Here is a 19,097-nt window from a genome sequence, read left to right as displayed (position 1 = left end):
GTAGGAATTCATCAATGACATCAAAGACCACCGAGAAGTCAAAGAGGATAGAAAGCAGCTAACAAACAAACGTACTTCATGTTATCGTAGAGAATGGCTTCCTACAGATTTCCATGCAGAAAGAATTACTGTACACATATGACCAAGCAGAGACCAAAATGTATAAGGTGAATGTGACACTGAGAGTAGAAATCATTGGAGAAAGGATGCCAAAAAAAAAAAAAAAAAAAAAATCAAAATTTACCAAGAATGTGAAGTTTTTAGGTGTATCTTATAGATGGCAGTTTTGCTAGTCACCTCAATATAGCAGAGTTAAGTCAACTCCAATTGGTTTCAAAAATCCACGTTACACCAGAGTTTTCAGGCTACTGGTTTGTGATTTCTAGTCAGCATGCAATGAGTTCTTTTCCCAAAATGTGTGTGTAGCGAGGCGGTGTGGCTCCCCGCCGCCCCGGAGAGGGTCGAACCCCTCCAGACACCAGAGTGGACGGAGCCAGGAAGCTCTGAGCCCGCCCCTTAGAGGGACAGACGGTAACCTGGAAGTAGAAAGACGGTCCCTCAGAGCTCACTAGAGGATCAGCCACTGGGGAGGCCAGACCACGACTGGGAAAACCCCACGGCCCCAGGTCCATGCCAAGACTGGCTGGATCTGCCCTGCACCAGCTACCCGGGGGAGGGCTGGACCTGCCGCTGGTCCACTGCCCCGAGGAGCCCATGGTGCTGGACCCCCCGGAGAACACCGCCGTGATCCAGGTACCGGAAGGAGGGGAGTTAGGAAGTAGCCTGGGGGCAGCCGACCCTACTCTGGCTGTAACTCTGCCAGAACCCATGTCAGTGTGTTGCGGTCAGGATCCCCACTGACCTAGCAGTGGGTCGTTTGCTGCAGCTAGGATCGCAGTGGAGTGGGAGGGCCTGCGTCCCCCCCCGCCCCAACTCGTGGGTGGCGGTCTCCCCTTCTCCCAGGTCCTTTGGAGGCCTGGGCTAATTCACACATGTTGTGTTGCTCAGCCCCTGCCTGACGGCCTGAGCTCCTGACTATTTGGTGCCCCATCCTGACTCAGGGCCCGGGCCTACTGTGCTCGTTCCAGTTACCGCAAGGGCTGCTGAGGGAGACTCTGGTGGCCGGACAAATTCCCCCAAAGTTAACTGTGTGTAGCGAGCCAGTGTGGCTCCCTGCCGCCCCGGAGAGGGTCGCGCCCCGGCCTAGCCCCTTTAGAGTGTGATAATTGTATGTGATGTTGAAATGTGTTAATAAATATTCAATAGTTTTGTGTACACAATAGTGATATTTTGGCAGACAGATACTTGATATTTTAATATCTCTAGTAAAGCTCTTTTTTGTCCTTACTCAAGCAGCAATTATCCTTGGGGATACTAATAAATTCAATTATGTTCATAATTCAGAAAAAATGTTATTTTTACCATGCTCAGTGCAAAAAGGTTATGATTTGGATTAATTTATATTATAATAATATAGCCTATTGGCTGTAGTGGAAACCCTACTAGTTAAAAATAATTTTCTCAGAATGAGATCTCTGCAGCCAAGGATGTGAGGATGACTTTAAAATGAAAATAGGTTTTAATTTAAAAGAAATAACCTTCCATTTTTCTGCCATCATTCATAAAACACAGAGTAAAACAAGGTATTTACTGTAAATTGAGTACAGTAACATCATGATCAGTTTCTATCTTATCTGATTTTTAGAGAAATGATAATCGTTTGTATTGGATCTAGATACAAAGCCAAAAGAACCTGTCAAAACTAATAATGACTCATGATCCTGTTTCTCAATTATTTTTGCTTAATATAGTTAAGATATTGCTTTAATTTACAGTGGAGAGGGTAGAATGGTGCCATGAAGTGAACAGTGAAAGTGGTTCACCAAAGAAAACAGTGTGCCAGATTCTGCCCTCTGCTAGCATACAGGACTCCCATAAAAGCCAGTACTTTTGTTTCTCCAGACCTGGAGAAAAATCACAATATAGAATTCTTTGAAAATAAGGAGTTTCCCCTCGCTGACAATAACATTTCCATTTATTTGAGCTATTCTCAGGAAAAATACAGAAGTGTAAGTAGAAAAGGAGTACTTGTGGCACCTTAGAGACTAACAAATTTATTAGAGCATAAGCTTTCGTGAGCTACAGCTCACTTCATCGGATGCATTTGGTGGAAAAAACAGAGGAGAGATTTATATACACACACAGAGAACATGAAACAATGGGTTTATCATACACACTGTAAGGAGAGTGATCACTTAAGATAAGCCATCACCAACAGCAGGGGGGGGAAGGAGGAAAACCTTTCATGGTGACAAGCAGGTAGGCTAATTCCAGCAGTTAACAAGAATATCAGAGGAACAGTGGGGGGTGGGGTGGGAGGGAGAAATACCATGGGGAAATAGTTTTACTTTGTGTAATGACTCATCCATTCCCAGTCTCTATTCAAGCCTAAGTTAATTGTATCCAGTTTGCAAAATTAATTCCAATTCAGCAGTCTCTCGTTGGAGTCTGTTTTTGAAGCTTCTTTGTTGAAGTATAGCCACTCTTAGGTCTGTGATCGAGTGACCAGAGAGATTGAAGTGTTCTCCAACTGGTTTTTGAATGTTATAATTCTTGACGTCTGATTTGTGTCCATTCATTCTTTTACGTAGAGACTGTCCAGTTTGGCCAATGTACATGGCAGAGGGGCATTGCTGGCACATGATGGCATATATCACATTGGTAGATGCGCAGGTGAACGAGCCTCTGATAGTGTGGCTGATGTGATTAGGCCCTATGATGGTATCCCCTGAATAGATATGTGGACAGAGTTGGCAACGGGCCTTGTTGCAAGGATAGGTTCCTGGGTTAGTGGTTCTGTTGTGTGGTGTGTGGTTGCTGGTGAGTATTTGCTTCAGATTGGGGGGCTGTCTGTAAGCAAGGACTGGTCTGTCTCCCAAGATCTGAGAGAGCGATGGCTCGTCCTTCAGGATAGGTTGTAGATCCTTGATGATGCGTTGGAGGGGTTTTAGTTGGGGGCTGAAGGGGATGGCTAGTGGCGTTCTGTTGTTTTCTTTGTTGGGCCTGTCCTGTAGTAGGTGACTTCTGGGTACTCTTCTGGCTCTGTCAATCTGTTTCTTCACTTCAGCAGGTGGGTATTAGAGATCTTGTAGGTGTTTGTCTCTGTCTGAGGGGTTGGAGCAAATGCGGTTATATCGTAGCGCTTGGCTGTAGACAATGGATCGAGTGGTATGATCTGGATGAAAGCTAGAGGCATGTAGGTAGGAATAGCGGTCAGTAGGTTTCCGATATAGGGTGGTGTTTATGTGACCATCGCTTATTAGCACCGTAGTGTCCAGGAAGTGGATCTCTTGTGTGGACTGGTCCAGGCTGAGGTTGATGGTGGGATGGAAATTGTTGAAATCATGGTGGAATTCCTCAAGGGCTTCTTTTCCATGGGTCCAGATGATGAAGATGTCATCAATGTAGCGCAAGTAGAGTAGGGGCATTAGGGAACGAGAGCCGAGGAAGCGTTGTTCTAAGTCAGCCCTAAAAATGTTGGCATACTGTGGGGCCATGCGGGTACCCATCGCAGTGCCGCTGATTTGAAGGTATACATTGTCACCAAATGTGAAATAGTTATGGGTCAGGACAAAGTCCTGCCACCAGGTTAGCCATGACAGTATCGGGGATACTGTTCCTGACGGCTTGTAGTCCATCTTTGTGTGGAATGTTGGTGTAGAGGGCTTCTACATCCATAGTGGCTAGGATGGTGTTTTTAGGAAGATCACCAATGGACTGTAGTTTCCTCAGGAAATCGGTGGTGTCTCGAAGATAGCTGGGAGTGCTGGTAACGAAGGGCCTGAGGAGGGAGTCTACATAGCCAGACAATCCTGCTGTCAGGGTGCCAATGCCTGAGATGATGGGGCGTCCAGGATTTCCAGGTTTATGGATCTTGGGTAGCAGATAGAATACCCCAGGTCCTGGCTCCAGGGGTGTGTCTGTGCGGATTTGTTCTTGTGCTTTTTCAGGGAGTTTCTTGAGCAAATGCTGTAGTTTCTTTTGGTAACTCTCAGTGGGATCAGAGGGTAATGGCTTGTAGAAAGTGGTGTTGGAGAGCTGCCTAGTAGCCTCTTGTTCATACTCTGACCTATTCATGATGACGACAGCACCTCCTTTGTCAGCCTTTTTGATTATGATGTCAGAGTTGTTTCTGAGGCTGTGGATGGCACTGTGTTCTGCATGGCTGAGGTTATGGGGTAAGCGATGCTGCTTTTCCACAATTTCAGCTCGTGCACGTCGGCGGAAGCAGTCTTTGTAGAAATCCAGGCTGCTGTTTCGACCTTCAGGAGGAGTCCACCTAGAATCCTTCTTTTTATAGTGTTGGCAGGAAGGTCTCTGTGGGTTAATATGTTGGTCAGAGGTGTGTTGGAAATATTCCTTGAGTCTGAGACGTCGAAAATAGGATTCTAGGTCACCACAGAACTGTATCATGTTCGTGGGGGTGGAGGGGCAAAAGGAGAGGCCCCGAGATAGGACAGATTCTTCCGCTGGGCTAAGAGTATAGTTGGATAGATTAACAATATTGCTGGGTGGGTTACGGGAACCATTGTTGTGGCCCCTTGTGGCATATAGTAGTTTAGATAGCTTAGTGTCCTTTTTCTTTTGTAGAGAATCAAAGTGTGTTTTGTAAATGGCTTGTCTAGTTTTTGTAAAGTCCAGCCACGAGGAAGTTTGTGTGGAAGGTTGGTTCTTTATGAGAGTATCCAGTTTTGAGAGCTCATTCTTAATCTTTCCCTGTTTGCTGTAGAGGATGTTGATCAGGTGGTTCCGCAGTTTCCTTGAGAGTGTGTGGCACAAGCTGTCAGCATAGTCTGTGTGGTATGTAGATTGTAATGGATTTTTTACCTTCAGTCCTTTCGGTATGATGTCCATCTGTTTGCATTTGGAGAGGAAGATGATGTCTGTCTGTATCTGTGCGAGTTTTTTCATGAAGTTGACAGATTTCCACTCTATACGGCTAAATTCAGTGCCTTGCATAATCACAGGTTTCAGAGTAGCAGCCGTGTTAGTCTGTATTCGCAAAAAGAAAAGGAGTACTTGTGGCACCTTAGAGACTAACAAATTTATTAGAGCATAAGCTTTCGTGAGCTACAGCTCACTTCATCGGATGCATTTGGTGGAAAAAACAGAGGAGAGATTTATATACAAACAGACTCCAACGAGAGACTGCTGAATTGGAATTAATTTGCAAACTGGATACAATTAACTTAGGCTTGAATAGAGACTGGGAATGGATGAGTCATTACACAAAGTAAAACTATTTCCCCATGGTATTTCTCCCTCCCACCCCACCCCCCACTGTTCCTCTAATATTCTTGTTAACTGCTGGAATTAGCCTACCTGCTTGTCACCATGAAAGGTTTTCCTCCTTCCCCCCCCTGCTGTTGGTGATGGCTTATCTTAAGTGATCACTCTCCTTACAGTGTGTATGATAAACCCATTGTTTCATGTTCTCTGTGTGTGTGTATATATAAATCTCTCCTCTGTTTTTTCCACCAAATGCATCCGATGAAGTGAGCTGTAGCTCACGAAAGCTTATGCTCTAATAAATTTGTTAGTCTCTAAGGTGCCACAAGTACTCCTTTTCTTTTTGCGAATACAGACTAACACGGCTGCTACTCTGAAAGAAGTGTAAGTGTTATTACTATGGCAATCCCCCTCTAAAGCTGGATCCAGCAAAGCACTAACAGAGTTATTTAAACAGGTGAGCAATCCCATTGATTTCAGTAGGGTTACTCATATGCTTAAAGTTAAACACCTGTATAAATGCTTTGTTGGACTGGAATCATAACAAGAAACATTAGAATGAATAGAAATGCATACATTTATAGAAATATCTGTTCACCTTGGGTTTGATCCTGCTGCCATTGAAGTCAAGAGCAAAACTCCAATAGATTCCAGTGGGAGGAGAAGAAAACGCAGGCCACAAACATTTGAGCATGTGCACTTACATTTCAACATACTTTTTTTTAAAAAAAATCAAGCTCTTTTATGACAAATACCTAAGTCTTTCAATGCATTCCTTAGAGTTTGTGGTATCTGCACAGTAATGTCAAAAAGTGTGCAGGAATAATATTAGAAAATTCAAAACTGCTGTTTCCACACAAATCAACTATTGTGCTCTCACTCTCTCTCACATACTGTAGGCTTCCCTCTTGAACTTTGTAATAAACTTTAGGCCATTTTCAATTGCCCCAGTAATAATGTGAGATTATATATAATTGTTCATGATTCTACAAGTGGCTTTAACATCTAGACATTGTGCTATTGAAGGAGAGGTAAAATGTACTAAATATTTCATTAATAAATTTGAATCACAAATTACTGCCTTACATTCTCTGGTGACCCAATGTGTACTTGGTTCAGCACGTGGAACATCCATTTAGCTTTAAAACTTTTGTCCCTATAATTTGTTTGAAGGAAATTTGACTTATCAAGATAGAAGCTGAACCTACCCTCATTACAGTCAATTGGAGAACTCTCTCTGACTTTAACAGGAGCAAGATGAGGCTCTGAGTGAGCAGCACAGATTGTGGTGGTCATGGAAAGGTTACACAAAACACAGATAACTATTTCCCCATGTTATTTCTCCCCCCCACCCCACTCCCCACTGTTCCTCAGATATTCTTGTTAACTGCTGGAAATAGCCTACCTTGCTTGTCACCATGAAAGGTTTTCCTCCTTTCCCACCCCTGCTGCTGGTGATGGCTTATCTTAAGTGATCACTCTCCTTACAGTGTGTATGATAAACCCATTGTTTCATGTTCTCTGTGTGTGTATATAAATCTCCCCTCTGTATTTTCCACCAAATGCATCCGATGAAGTGAGCTGTAGCTCACGAAAGCTTATGCTCAAATAAATTTGTTAGTCTCTAAGGTGCCACAAGTACTCCTTTTCTTTTTACAAAACACATAGATTAAAATTAAAATGTAGGAAAGAAAAACAAGAGAGCAAGCAAAACACAGGAAGGCTGGCTGAAAACCCCAGCTGTCATTTTTAAAAAGGAGCCTAAGAAAATTAGATGCCCAAAGGCCACTGAAATTCAGTGGGAATTTGAGACATGTTATAGGGCCTCCCCAACTGCAGTGGCCTCCCATGGCATGACAGGCACACCTGCCTTCGTTTCCTTTTTCAGAGTTCCCAGTAACTCCATCAAGCCCTCTTGACACAATACTACCCTCCTTATAAAATATTGTGCAAGTTGTCCACAACTGAGTCCCAAGCACATATAATGTGTCACGCCACTGGAAACAGTGTTAAGATCACTCAGCCCACAACACACCACATATCACACACCAGCACCTTTGACCAAACCCAAAGTCTCTGGCAGTCCTTCCTTGTGCTTGTAGCAGTACAATCACCCCAGTTCTTCCTACTGGAGTATAAACCTAGTCTTGCCAGCAGGAACCCCACCAGACTCTCGGCTGGGAAATCCTCTTTTACCAAAGGAGCATCCCTTACTCCCCCTGGCCATCTAATGGTTCTTCTATTTCCAATTCTTCAGCCCTGGCTCTTTGGCCTGGGGACACCAGCCAGAAAACCCCTCTTACTGCTCTCCTGCCTTCAGCCTTCTCCCAAGTTCCAAACATATAGTCTCTAGAAGCTCTCCCCTATCCATGACTATTACTCAGGCAGCTCTGATTCACCAGGTCTCTTTCAACTCACTGAGTCTCTCCCAGCTCCTGATAGCCCCCAATTGGAGCCCCACTCTCTTAATTGGCCAAATGTGCACATCTGTCCTGGCACAGGGGTACTGGACCTACTTCATTCACAGGGGCCAGTCACTCTGTGACAGTGCCATACAGTCTTTGGCTCTACTGAAAATCCCCATCAAAATAACTAAACTTGAGGGAAAGAAAATGAAGCACATATAAAAGTTGAAAGAATAAAGAAATAACTGGAAAGCATAAGAGGAGAAAGCATAAGAAATACAGTAACCAGACAGAGGTATGTGTGCTCTTTCATCCCAATGGTTCTGAATGTGGGACGGATTGCTCAGCAGGTAATGTCAATAGCCAATAAAATGTACAATTGGTTCAGATGCTGCAGTACTTATATTTAATTTTTTTTACCAGGCACATTTTCCAAATTTTAATAGACTATATCTAGGTTTCTTTGTGCCAGAGTACATGATGACACATTAGATTTTGTAAAGAAAAATGTAAATGATATCTTAAGACATAGCTATCTTGTAAAGTATAGCACATTTGTTTCTCTCTGACTGGAATATTTCACTGAAAAAAAACTTCATATGGAAGCTAGCTGACCTTTATTGTCCCCTGTAATAACTGAGCTGAATCCAAGGAATACAGGGCCTGATTTTCAGAAGTGCTCGATGTGTCACTGGCAGACCTGGTGCCAGCTGTTGCCAACGCTGTAGGCATTAGCCAAGTACTGACAAATTCATATCTGGAAACCAGACCAGCTCACCTGTATGTTAGTAATGTTCAAGAGAGGTGTTAAAGTTGTAAGGATGTGTTTAGTGTTTAGACTCTATAAAATATAAAAGACAACAATAAAGTTGCTGCATGTATTAATCCTACTTATAACTTCTGGATCCCATGCCACAAAGGTAATATGTAAGTTTTGCTTATAATTGTAAAAAAGGTCTGCTCTAAACTTGTTCTCCCTGCCTATCAAGGAGGACTATCAAGACTAAGTGGGCCATTGTGAAGCATCATGATAAAGTCTTTGCTAATTGCTCGTACACAGGCTACGTGCAAAAGGTCTCATCCCATCAGTTTGAAAAGAGAGCAGGCCTACTTTAGAACAGCCCCAAAGCTGCTGCAAAATATGCCAAGGCTGATATAGAATGGCTAGATCAGACAGTCACAACCGGCTCCTTTACAGCCCCCTCCCCATTCCTATGTTCCCAGATGATATTAATGGCGGTCATGTATCTATCGCACAGGTTGAGGGACAAACAGCTGCTCATTTTGAGGGAAGCTGGGATCTGACCCATCCTTCTCAGCCAACAATGAGCCCAGTACCAAGCTCACAGGGCATTGCTAAGCTTAACTAATTGTTTGTAAAGCACTTTAAAATATCCTCCAATCGAAGGTGGTACAAAAGTCCATATATTATTATTAGATTTAGTATTCTATCTTAATTATTTCCAATGTGCACATTAGTTTAGTATCTAGATGCCACACATTTTCACGGCATTTCTGCTTTCCAAAACTCTCTTGACCATTTAATAGCTGTTTTCTCAATTATTTTTCCACTGGCTTGCATTTTTTTCAGTTTGCATCACATTTTATTTCAGTCCATATTTCCAGCTTCTCTTGTGCTCAGATACCATGGTGACTGTAAGATTAAAAATAAAAGGTAGCCTCTTTGAAGTATTTCTCCTTATCCTCTGGAACACTTCCTAGTTGACTGTATCTGCAAATTTAACTGAAGTAGTGTTTTGCTATTTTCCAGATCATCATTAATAAAGAAGCTATAAATCTATGCAGTACTGCCCTGGACGACACTTCACAATTCAGTACTCCGTGCTATTTATGATTTCCCTTTGCTTGGCCTTCAGCTAATTTTCAGTCCATGCATATTTGACATTTATTGCAGGACATCTGACCTGTTCTATTCTAGGTAGGACATTAAATCACGCCACAGCTGACATTATGGAATGCAGTTTGCCACCTATTGTAAATACATAGAAATTGAGTACAGTATATAGTGAATGTACTTAATTAACTGTGCATAGAAAAGAGGAAATAGCAAGATGGAAGCAGTAACTGAGTTTAGGAACACTGGCCCTAATTCATGAAAGCACTTGATCATATACTCACCGTAAACTCATGTATAATTGCATCCCTATTCAGCAAAGTAGTTGATCATACACTTTAAGTGCTTTGCTGAACTGGGGCTATTGTTAATGTTCAGTTTTGAATTTCAACATAGCAAATGCAATATACCATATCCTCCTGCAACAAGCATATTGCAGAATAAAAATGGTATTGTAAGTATCCAAAAATTGCCTGAAAACAGTCACTACTAACAAAACTTTATTTGGTATGATGTCATACTATGTCACAACCACCCACCTCCAAAAACAATTACAGGATTCTACATTTGCCACATATCTGTAAACAGAATACATGAAGATGTAGGTTATGGGCAAGTGGTAGAAGAATTCAGCAACTCCATCAAGCACAGCACCCTCTGAAAACAATAAAATCTTATTACAGAGAAACACTGCACCTTAGGATTGCCCTAAACAGGAATAATTTGCACTAGGGAGCCAAATCACCTGAACTTTGTGAGCAGCTTTAGGAGCACACAAGCACCATCCCTACTTAACTGGCAAGGACTCATCATTAATGCAAGAAGTTCAAAAACTTCTGCTGTGTGCTTGTATATCCCAGCATACACCGCTTTCCCATCTGCCCCAAGAAAAGAACTACTGGTTAGGCTCTGTACAAGTTAATTTTTAGCCACATCTCTGCATTATAATTCTTTGATACTGATTTTTTTTTAGGAGAATGCTACAGAATTAGTTTCTATACTAGTTTTCATGTAGTTTTTCACAAATTTCATCACCTTCCATTGCATTATCCCCAAGTCACATCTTATGGCTCCACAAAAGCTTGAAATGCTTTAAATGTCTATGTTCTTTAGTTTCTTTTTTAAATATATTCTTGTATGGTGTTCCACTTTTCTTTCATGGTATTGTGGCATTTCCACAGAGAGTGCAAATATTTACACATTGTGATAATGTTGTATCTTCTTTTCTTTACACAAACATAATATGAAGGAACCACATGGACGCAGCGGGGTGCAAAAAATGTTTACTGACTGCATATAACATGTGAGTCCTAGCTACAGATAGACACTGCTGGTCTGGCAGGGTTCTGGTGACTTCTGCAACACACACAGGTGGATTTGCAAGGTTTATGCTACGGTGCTAAAAATAGCCATGTGGATGTTCCTGCTTGGGCTGGAGCTCCAGGTCTGAAACCTGAGGAGGAGGGTGGGTCTCGGGGCATCCCACAGGAGCCTAACTTAATCCCTGTGGTTTTCTCCAGCCTGCCTTCACCTGCCCCTGCCCAGAGAGTGGGAACTTGCCTTGCTCTGCTCTCTTGGGTCTCCTCTCTCACTGAGTTCTCTTCCCAATCTGTGTGGGTCTCCTGAACCATTTCCCAGCTGGGATCACTAATTGTAACTGAGTCACCAAATCAGAATTACCTGGGGGTTGACTGCTAGGTCACAGGCCAAGCTGAGCCTGACTCCCCTTAAAGGGCCAGGCAGTCTGAGACAATGGACCAACTGGCTGATCCAGTAGAGCAATTCCAATGCTTTTGTGTGGTTTTGGAAACCCTAGAAACAGTCATGCTTTAGGGGAAATGGTAAGCTGATCTTTATATATAGTGAATATGTAAGAAAACAATAAAGCCAAACCCCAAGAAGGGGATAAATGTGGACTATATCCAATGTGAATAACTTCAGTTGAGCCGTTTATTTATGGTCTGGCTTGAAGATTTTTTTCTTCTCCTTTTATTATTCACTGAAATAAGATATTTAAACTATTTAAATATTTTCTTCAGTAGTCTCTACAGATCTTTTTTCCATTTGTAATACATCAGTTTTGCTTGTCATTTTGTCTTATAAAGGAAAAATGTCTTTAGTTAGTGTATAACAGATACAGTAATATCTTTGAAATTAAAAAAATTAAAGCTGCTAATGAGTCACTAGTGCAGTAAATTGCAACTAATTTCTTGCTGTGTTTAGAATAATAGTGTAAAGTCTGGCCATGAATTTGAAAAACAGAAATTAGAGCAATTACACAAGGATATTAGACAACTGAAAATATTTTAGCATTGAGGCATTGGTGGCAATTCCATTGTGGACATAATTGTGACTCCATTGTTAAAACTCAGTTCTGTTTTACAAAGAACACAGGGATTCAACCTCTTTGTTTTCTGTGGGGAAAAAAATAGAGGATATTCTCTCCAAATTTACAGCACTTTGAGTACTGAATATATTTTCTGAGATTTTACAAATCCATTTATTAGCTTACAATTAAATTAATTAAAAATATGCCCTTTAACAAATGTAGTATTCATTAATTCATCTTCACTGATTTTAAGGCTAGATTATGATGACCTAGTCTGACCTCCTGCACAACACAGGGCACAAAATTTTTACTCAATGATTCCTGCATCAAGCCTATAAATTAAACATACAGTTTTAACTTTACAGGTCAGTGATTCCACAAGAGGAAAAAATTTATGAAAAAAAATTGAAAGTGTCTTGAAACAGTTTAATCTAATCTGGGACCATGGACACTAAAATGCCTTAATTATAATCAGATGATTATTATATGACATCACTTTCACTACTGGTCACAATAAAATCAACTTGATTAGTGAAGTATTTCAATTTCAGTCTCTGTTTTTCCAACAAGCAATAGTTGTCTGGATGCCTTAAATGTGCATTTTTTAAATTAACATGTTCACATTTATTTTTAATGTAAACTTAACTCTGAATTTTCTGGGTTTATAATTCTTGGTCTGGAGATAATTACAACATCACTGCCATATTTTTTTAACCTTTAATCTTAAATTAAGATTACATACTCTTATCCGTAACTCCATGTTAACATAGTTTTTTGCCTTGAAATTTTAAGCTAAAGAGACTGATTCCACCTATTTTAACAGAGCTCCTGGTTTAAGGATAGTAAGTTGCCAGCATTACACCATCAGAACAAACTCAGTAGATGATCAGTGCACTTTAGGGCAGGACTTCTTGTTCAGAAACTTCTAAGAGGTGATAAGCCTTTCTGTGAATATTACATACACTAAACACCTTCCTAATACTCTGCAAATGTTTGCTAACCAAAGAACAATGAAGTCACATAATATTTCATTTCTTCTATAGATTTATCTGGAAGCATCTTAATTTAAACATTAGATGTAATATTCTCAGGCACCGATGGCTGAGTACAATCTTACTGATAATGACAATGATTTTGTATAATTTAAGTATCATTTTTTGGAAAGAATGTCCTTTATCCTTTCTTATAAGTATGTTCCTCTTATCTCCTGCCCTATCTTCTTTGAAGAGTACAGCTTATTCCTGAAGAAAGAACATTTTCTGAATTTTGCTTGGGATGCCTCCATTTTTACAAGAAAACTGGAAAGAGCATCTTCCCTCCCATGTTCTAAAGAGGACTAATATTGAATGTCATAAAGATATCTGAGCAATATAAAATACCATCACAGCAGTACAGCAGCTGCAAAAGAAAGTACCTCAATTTTGTTCCTTGTATTTTAAATAAAGATTTATGGTCAGTTGTTAAAATAATATTTCTACCATATAGCTCATGACAAGCTATAATCAAAATGTCGCACTGTAATTGTGGTTGCCATAAGTGTACATCTGTTCTTACATTATGCAACTCATTCTACCTGAGGCTGACAAAGTAACTTACTTGGAAACTCCATAATTTTGCAGCATGCAGTAGACCTCTTTCTTGGCAATACTGACCAATAACCTCCATTGGTTCCCTGTTCAATTGTAGACTCAAGCCTGGTCTATACATGGACTTGCATCAGTTTAATTAAATTAATTAGTTAATTGGATACAAACCCCTGTGTGGATGATTTTATTTTGGTTTTAGAGTGGCTAACTTTGGCTTAACTAAAACCTATTCCTACCTGACTGTAAGTAAACCAAAATGAGTGTCCACATGGCCTTTTGCACTGGTTTAACCAGATCAATTTAAAATCACACCTTAGTTAACTTGTGAAACTCTGCATAAAAACAAGTCCTCAGTTTAAAATCCTAGTCCTACTCTAAAGTGGACTAGATATCTTAGAAATCATCTTTCCACTGAAATCACTTGTGCAAAGTTAAATGTGTGTCACAGTATTTGCTGGATTGGTGCCTGTGATAGTTTACAACCGAGCTTGAAAAAAGTTCTAGAATGCTTGCGTAAAATGAACTTCTTTTGGGACTAGAGTGGACTGGAAGAAAGTTTTTTTGTAGTAGGCTACAATCAGGAAATGTATAATAATGTTTAATTGATGACAAAGAAAACATGTATGCCCAGAAAATCATAATAGACCACAGTTTTGATTAGATGCTGCTCTACACAGGCAGCTTTCAATAACTAACAAATATATAATTTCGAAATTTAGAAGTGCAGTTACACTTAAGACTGGAACCATGGGCCAAACCCTGAGAGGTTCTGAGCACCCGCAAGTTCCACTGACTTCAACAGCAGATGCAGGTGCTCTGGACGGCTCAGAATTTGAACCGAGATTTGTGAAAATCCTCGCAAAAGAAGTAAAAGAATCAGTGTTAAAATGTACAGAATAATTCACAGAGAACATACATATAATGTGCTAAAAATCATCCCTTTTGCACAAAACATAAAGCTGTTTGCAAGAGCTTCTTAAGCTAGAGAATTTGAAGTTACTTACTGTGCAAAGTGTCTCAAATGTCTTTTCAGAGACAAAGGATCCATCAAGGCCAAAAAGAAAAATAGAGGCATAGGAAAGCATCCCCCCAAGGATAATAAGGTTATTCATGTAGGGACTGGACATCTTTATTAGCCTACAGACAGACACAGACGGTGCATTAAATATAAAAAGACAACAGTTAGATGACTCAAACCATAATGAACAGTTTCCTATAAAATTAATTAAACAGATGGCCAACCCCACTTGTGGAATTCCACTGGAAATCTAGAAATATGCAAATTAATTGTGCTTTCTAAAAAAGTTTGGATAAGCATATTGATTGTTAAGGGTTTTGATCTTCTCTGCTAAAGCTACTCCCCAATTTACACATTGGTTAATTAGCTAGGGTTTATGCTAATAACACACAGTGGAAAAGATTATTCTGTTTGAAAAAATCAAAAGGATTTGATCGAATGGATAGTTAACATCTTTCAATACAAAGCTGTTGTATAGTAACTTCAATTAAAGCAAATAACATTTTTAAAATATGGTCTTCCTGATGTGATGTTCTCCTCATATAATTTTAGTGTCCACAAATGTGATACTTAAATATGACAAAAAAAAGGAAAAAGATAATGAACATTTCTTACTTCTGATTTCTGTTTTTGATGTTAAAGAACAAAAAAGCACTGGCCATGATCATTCCTAGGATTGTAAGTGCTGAAAGAATACTGTAGAGAGGCAAGGAGATCTTGCGCAGCTGTTCTTGTATAATCGTTTTGTCCTTTGGAGGCTCCAATCCTAAAATTTCAAGAATAAAAATTGGTTAAAGCCCACATAAAGACTGAATTCTTGTGGAAAAAATATATCCCTTCTATTACCCCCAGAAGATCTAAAGACAGAGAGCCATATTCATCCCTGAGGTAAAGCCATTTACTTCAACGGAGATATACCAGATAGTGAAGAAAAGTTTGGACTTCTGAAATGATATAATACCCTGTTGGAAAGAGAGAGTCCCAATTCAGGAAAGCTTTAAGCATGTGCTTAAGTCCATCCTTATTCAGGAAAACAAATAAGCACTGCAACACACATGCTTAAATGCTTTTCTGAATTGGAGATGACACAAGTAGTCACAGACTAAGAATATTCTTTCCTAGTCTACTTTTATTTACAGCTAGTCAAACCCTAAAATCCTTATTAGGGTTCCAGTAAGTCCTTATTCAACTGAAATCACTAGCAATTTGCCCAAGTTAAAACTAAGTGAGTACTTCAAAATTTGGCCCAATAATTTGTCATCAAGCAAGGATTGACCAAAAAGCAAAAACAGCAGCAAGCCGTTACAGCTCCTTTGTGCTACCATATGTATGGGGAAGAATATGGCCTTATGTGTGTTAACTCTACCGCAAACAAATTCAAATCCATGTTTTAGAACATATGATTGGGTTGTCAGTCAAAGTCATTATACCCAACCCCAGCCAGCTTCCATGCCATTTGGGAGCTACCTGGCTTAACAAAAAGAGTAATTTTGAGACTGTAACAGTTCTCTATATTTCCACTTCAGCTGATATTTACCTGTGTGCAGAGGGATTGTGAAAGGCTCTCCACATTACTTAAGCCACACAGAAGGGGTTCCGTGCCTGATTATCTCCTCACAATGGAAAAGGTTTCCATGTCAATTCCATAGAGGGCAGTGTGAAAGGTTGACCTGACTTTGCCTCCTGTCTCAGACCCTGAAACCTAATTTGGACTCTGACCCATGGTATCAACCCTGGCCTGGACCTGACTATGAATTCTTTAGCTACTTTTAGCCTCAAGTTTGCCCCTGCTCTGTCTTTGTGAGGACTGTGATAGTAAGTTTCATTCTTGGATATGTTCCTGATACCTGGAGGTGAATTGGTAACAAGGTGGCACGGTTCCAACATGCAGCTTTGGTCACTAAAAAATTCTTCCTGCAAAAATGAAAATGGTTGATCCCCACCAAATATTGATGCCTGGTTCAGTGATGTGGCTGACCTTGCAGCTAATGGATGACTGGCATTCCACAGAAGGGGAATGACCAAAAAATTCAAAGCAATTCGGGCTGACTTTTTAAAGCCCATTGATTAATGCAGCCCCTGAAGATAGATATGTTGCTTCATTTCCTTCCCTTTATCCTAACCTTTTCTTTCTTACTTTGTGTATTATGATGAATCCTGTATATCTGTATTTGAAAAAAAACAAAACAAAAAACGTGAAAAAGCCCACTGCATATAAGTAAGGCTGCATGTCTGTCATGGAAGTCATGGATTCCGTGACCATTGCAGTGGCAAGTGCCGCTGGCTCAGGGGCTGTCCAAACACTCTAGCAGCCCCATGGTCAGCAGCAGTTTGGGTGTGAAAGGGGCCTCAGGGCTGAGTCAGGGAATTGGGGTGCAGAGTGATGCTTACCCAGGAAGTGGCCGGCGTGACCGTGCAACTCCTGACCTAGGAGGAGGGGCCAGGTGGCTCTGCGCACTATCCCTGCTTGCAGGCACTGTCCCTGCAGCTCCCATTGGCTGCGGTTCTCAGCCAATGGGAGCTGCGGAGCCGGAGCTCGAGGCGGAGGCAGCGTGCAGAGCCACTTTGGCCTTCCCTCCCCCTAGGAGTTGCGGGGACATGAGGAGCTGGGTAGGGAGCCTGACAGCCCCGCCACCCTCCCCACCCCCCCAGCACTAGCAGGGGTCCCTGGCTGCACACTGCCGCCTCCCCCCCTTCCCCAGCACCAGCGGGGGTCCCGGGCCACCCCCCAGCATCCACGGCAACCCCAGACCACCCTCCCCCCCAGAGTACCTGCACCCCCCTGGCCTGAGATTTAGCCAGGGGTATACTAAAAGTCATGGACAGGTCACGGACCCTGAATTTGTGTTTACTGCCTGTGACCTGTCCATGATTTTTACTAAAAATACCCATGATTAAAACATAGCCTTACATATAAACACAATGTCAGGGACAATCCCTGCCCTACATACTTATGATCTAAATAGTCAAGACAGAGGAAGGATGTGCAAAATGAATTTTAATACCCTTATTTTACAGATGGGGAAATGAGGTTCAGATACACTGAGCTCCTTGCCTAATATCTAGGCTGACCAGATAGCAAGTATGAAAAATCGGGACAGGGAGTGGCGGGTAATCGGAGCCTATATAAGAAAAAGCCCCAAATATCGGGACTGTCCCTATAAAATTAGGACATCTGGTCATCCTTATCTAAAATCACACCACAACTCCAAAGCAGAACCAAGAGTTGAACCCAACTTTCCTGAGTCCCAGTCACAAGACCATTCTTCCTCCCACAGGCCGTCATCTTTTAAAACAGTCTCAGTGGTTGAAACCTGCCCACACAGGGTGCAGCGAACTCTTAATCCTGTTTAGCCACAACTGAGTGTGTCAACTTTTGTGAAACGTGGTTGTTTTCATTTAGTAGATAGGGTTAGAGATGGTTTAACACACTATTCTACCATAACCACACTTCTAACTGCTGACTTAAAAAAGAAGGGCATAAGGGGGGAGGGGGTTGAACCCCTCCCCCCAAAAAAAGACACAGTTGGCACATCCCATCATTTCTTACAGGATAAACCATCATTACTCCTTAAACCATTCCAAGACGGTTAAAAAACAAGCATGAAGCGAACAGATATATTTCTATGATTTCATAAGAAAATTAACTTGGAAAAATATTTTAAAACACTTCCTATATTTTTCCTCCCTGAATCTGGCTTGAATACATTTCCCAATGGGCCATCAGTATTAAGCTGATCAAGTGGTGTAGATATTATACGAGAGCTTTTATAGAAGCAGCTGGTTGGTCTTGTATCCTGTGATGATATGCCTAACCCATCACGGAGTGGATCCTGGGAGCACTCCCTTGGCAGGATCATTCTTGCACCAGTGCCAAGCCTGGCTCAGGAGCTGAAGGGGGGCAGCCCATGTCTCCCCTTTCCCAGGGCTTCTAGGATCCCACCTCAACTCAGGTGAGAACAGCCCTGAAGGTTACCCTAACTTGTGTCCTGTGTGAAATGGCCCCAGTAGGCTGCTGCACCATTGTAGAATACCTGGGGCACAGTAATGATCAGTTCATGCTCTATCTCTTGCCAACTCACCCCTGGAACACACCTGTGCGAGCAACTGCTGCAAAGTGCCAAAATGCCTGCTCTGCACTACCTCTGAGACCCTATACTGGGGATATGCCCTGGAGAGGCCTTATGACAGCTTTGCAGCCATTCTACACTAGCTGTGCTGGAGCAACACGCCTGAGAATTCCCCCCTCAGGCTGCAAATGTTTTGCAGAACTTTAATTCAGGAGTTATATATTTACTCGAAGGGCGATGTTCTTAACAAAACTAAGCAGGCAATAGGACAAAAATACAATAAAGAACATATCTGAATGAGAGAGGCTTACATTAAAGGACACCATCCTCAAAATCTACAGTAACTAAATGACTGCATAGAGCATATTGGGTATTTGTATCAGTATTAAACTGAAACAACCCATGGTCTTGTAAGATTTATTTTTCACATTTGCAGAATGGAAATGCAATTTAATAGCTATTAACTATACGATTGGTTATACTGTATGTATTCTATAAAAAAGCTTTGGGCCAGATCCTGTACTCCTGATTTTCTGAGACAGGAA

The 19,097-nt window shown here is 41.3% G+C and overlaps 1 protein-coding gene across 3 annotated transcripts in view; it reads right to left on the bottom strand.

Annotated features, from left to right (window-relative positions):
- Positions 1–19,097, bottom strand: part of GABBR2 (gamma-aminobutyric acid type B receptor subunit 2) — an 868,870-nt gene that overhangs the window by 278,078 nt on the left and 571,695 nt on the right. For all 3 annotated transcript variants that reach the window (XM_038393151.2, XM_038393150.2, XM_043508506.1), the window contains exons 10-11: positions 15,098–15,248; positions 14,469–14,601 (exon numbers count right to left, since the gene is read on the bottom strand). In XM_038393151.2, the coding sequence (XP_038249079.1) occupies positions 14,469–14,601; positions 15,098–15,248 (284 nt within the window). The remainder of the gene's footprint in view (positions 1–14,468; positions 14,602–15,097; positions 15,249–19,097) is intronic.

This window comes from Dermochelys coriacea, chromosome 2 (assembly GCF_009764565.3).
Source record: "Dermochelys coriacea isolate rDerCor1 chromosome 2, rDerCor1.pri.v4, whole genome shotgun sequence".
NCBI lineage: Eukaryota > Metazoa > Chordata > Testudines > Dermochelyidae > Dermochelys > Dermochelys coriacea.
The sequence above is the reverse complement of the archived record's forward strand: the minus strand, read 5'-3'. Positions and strand labels throughout refer to the sequence as shown.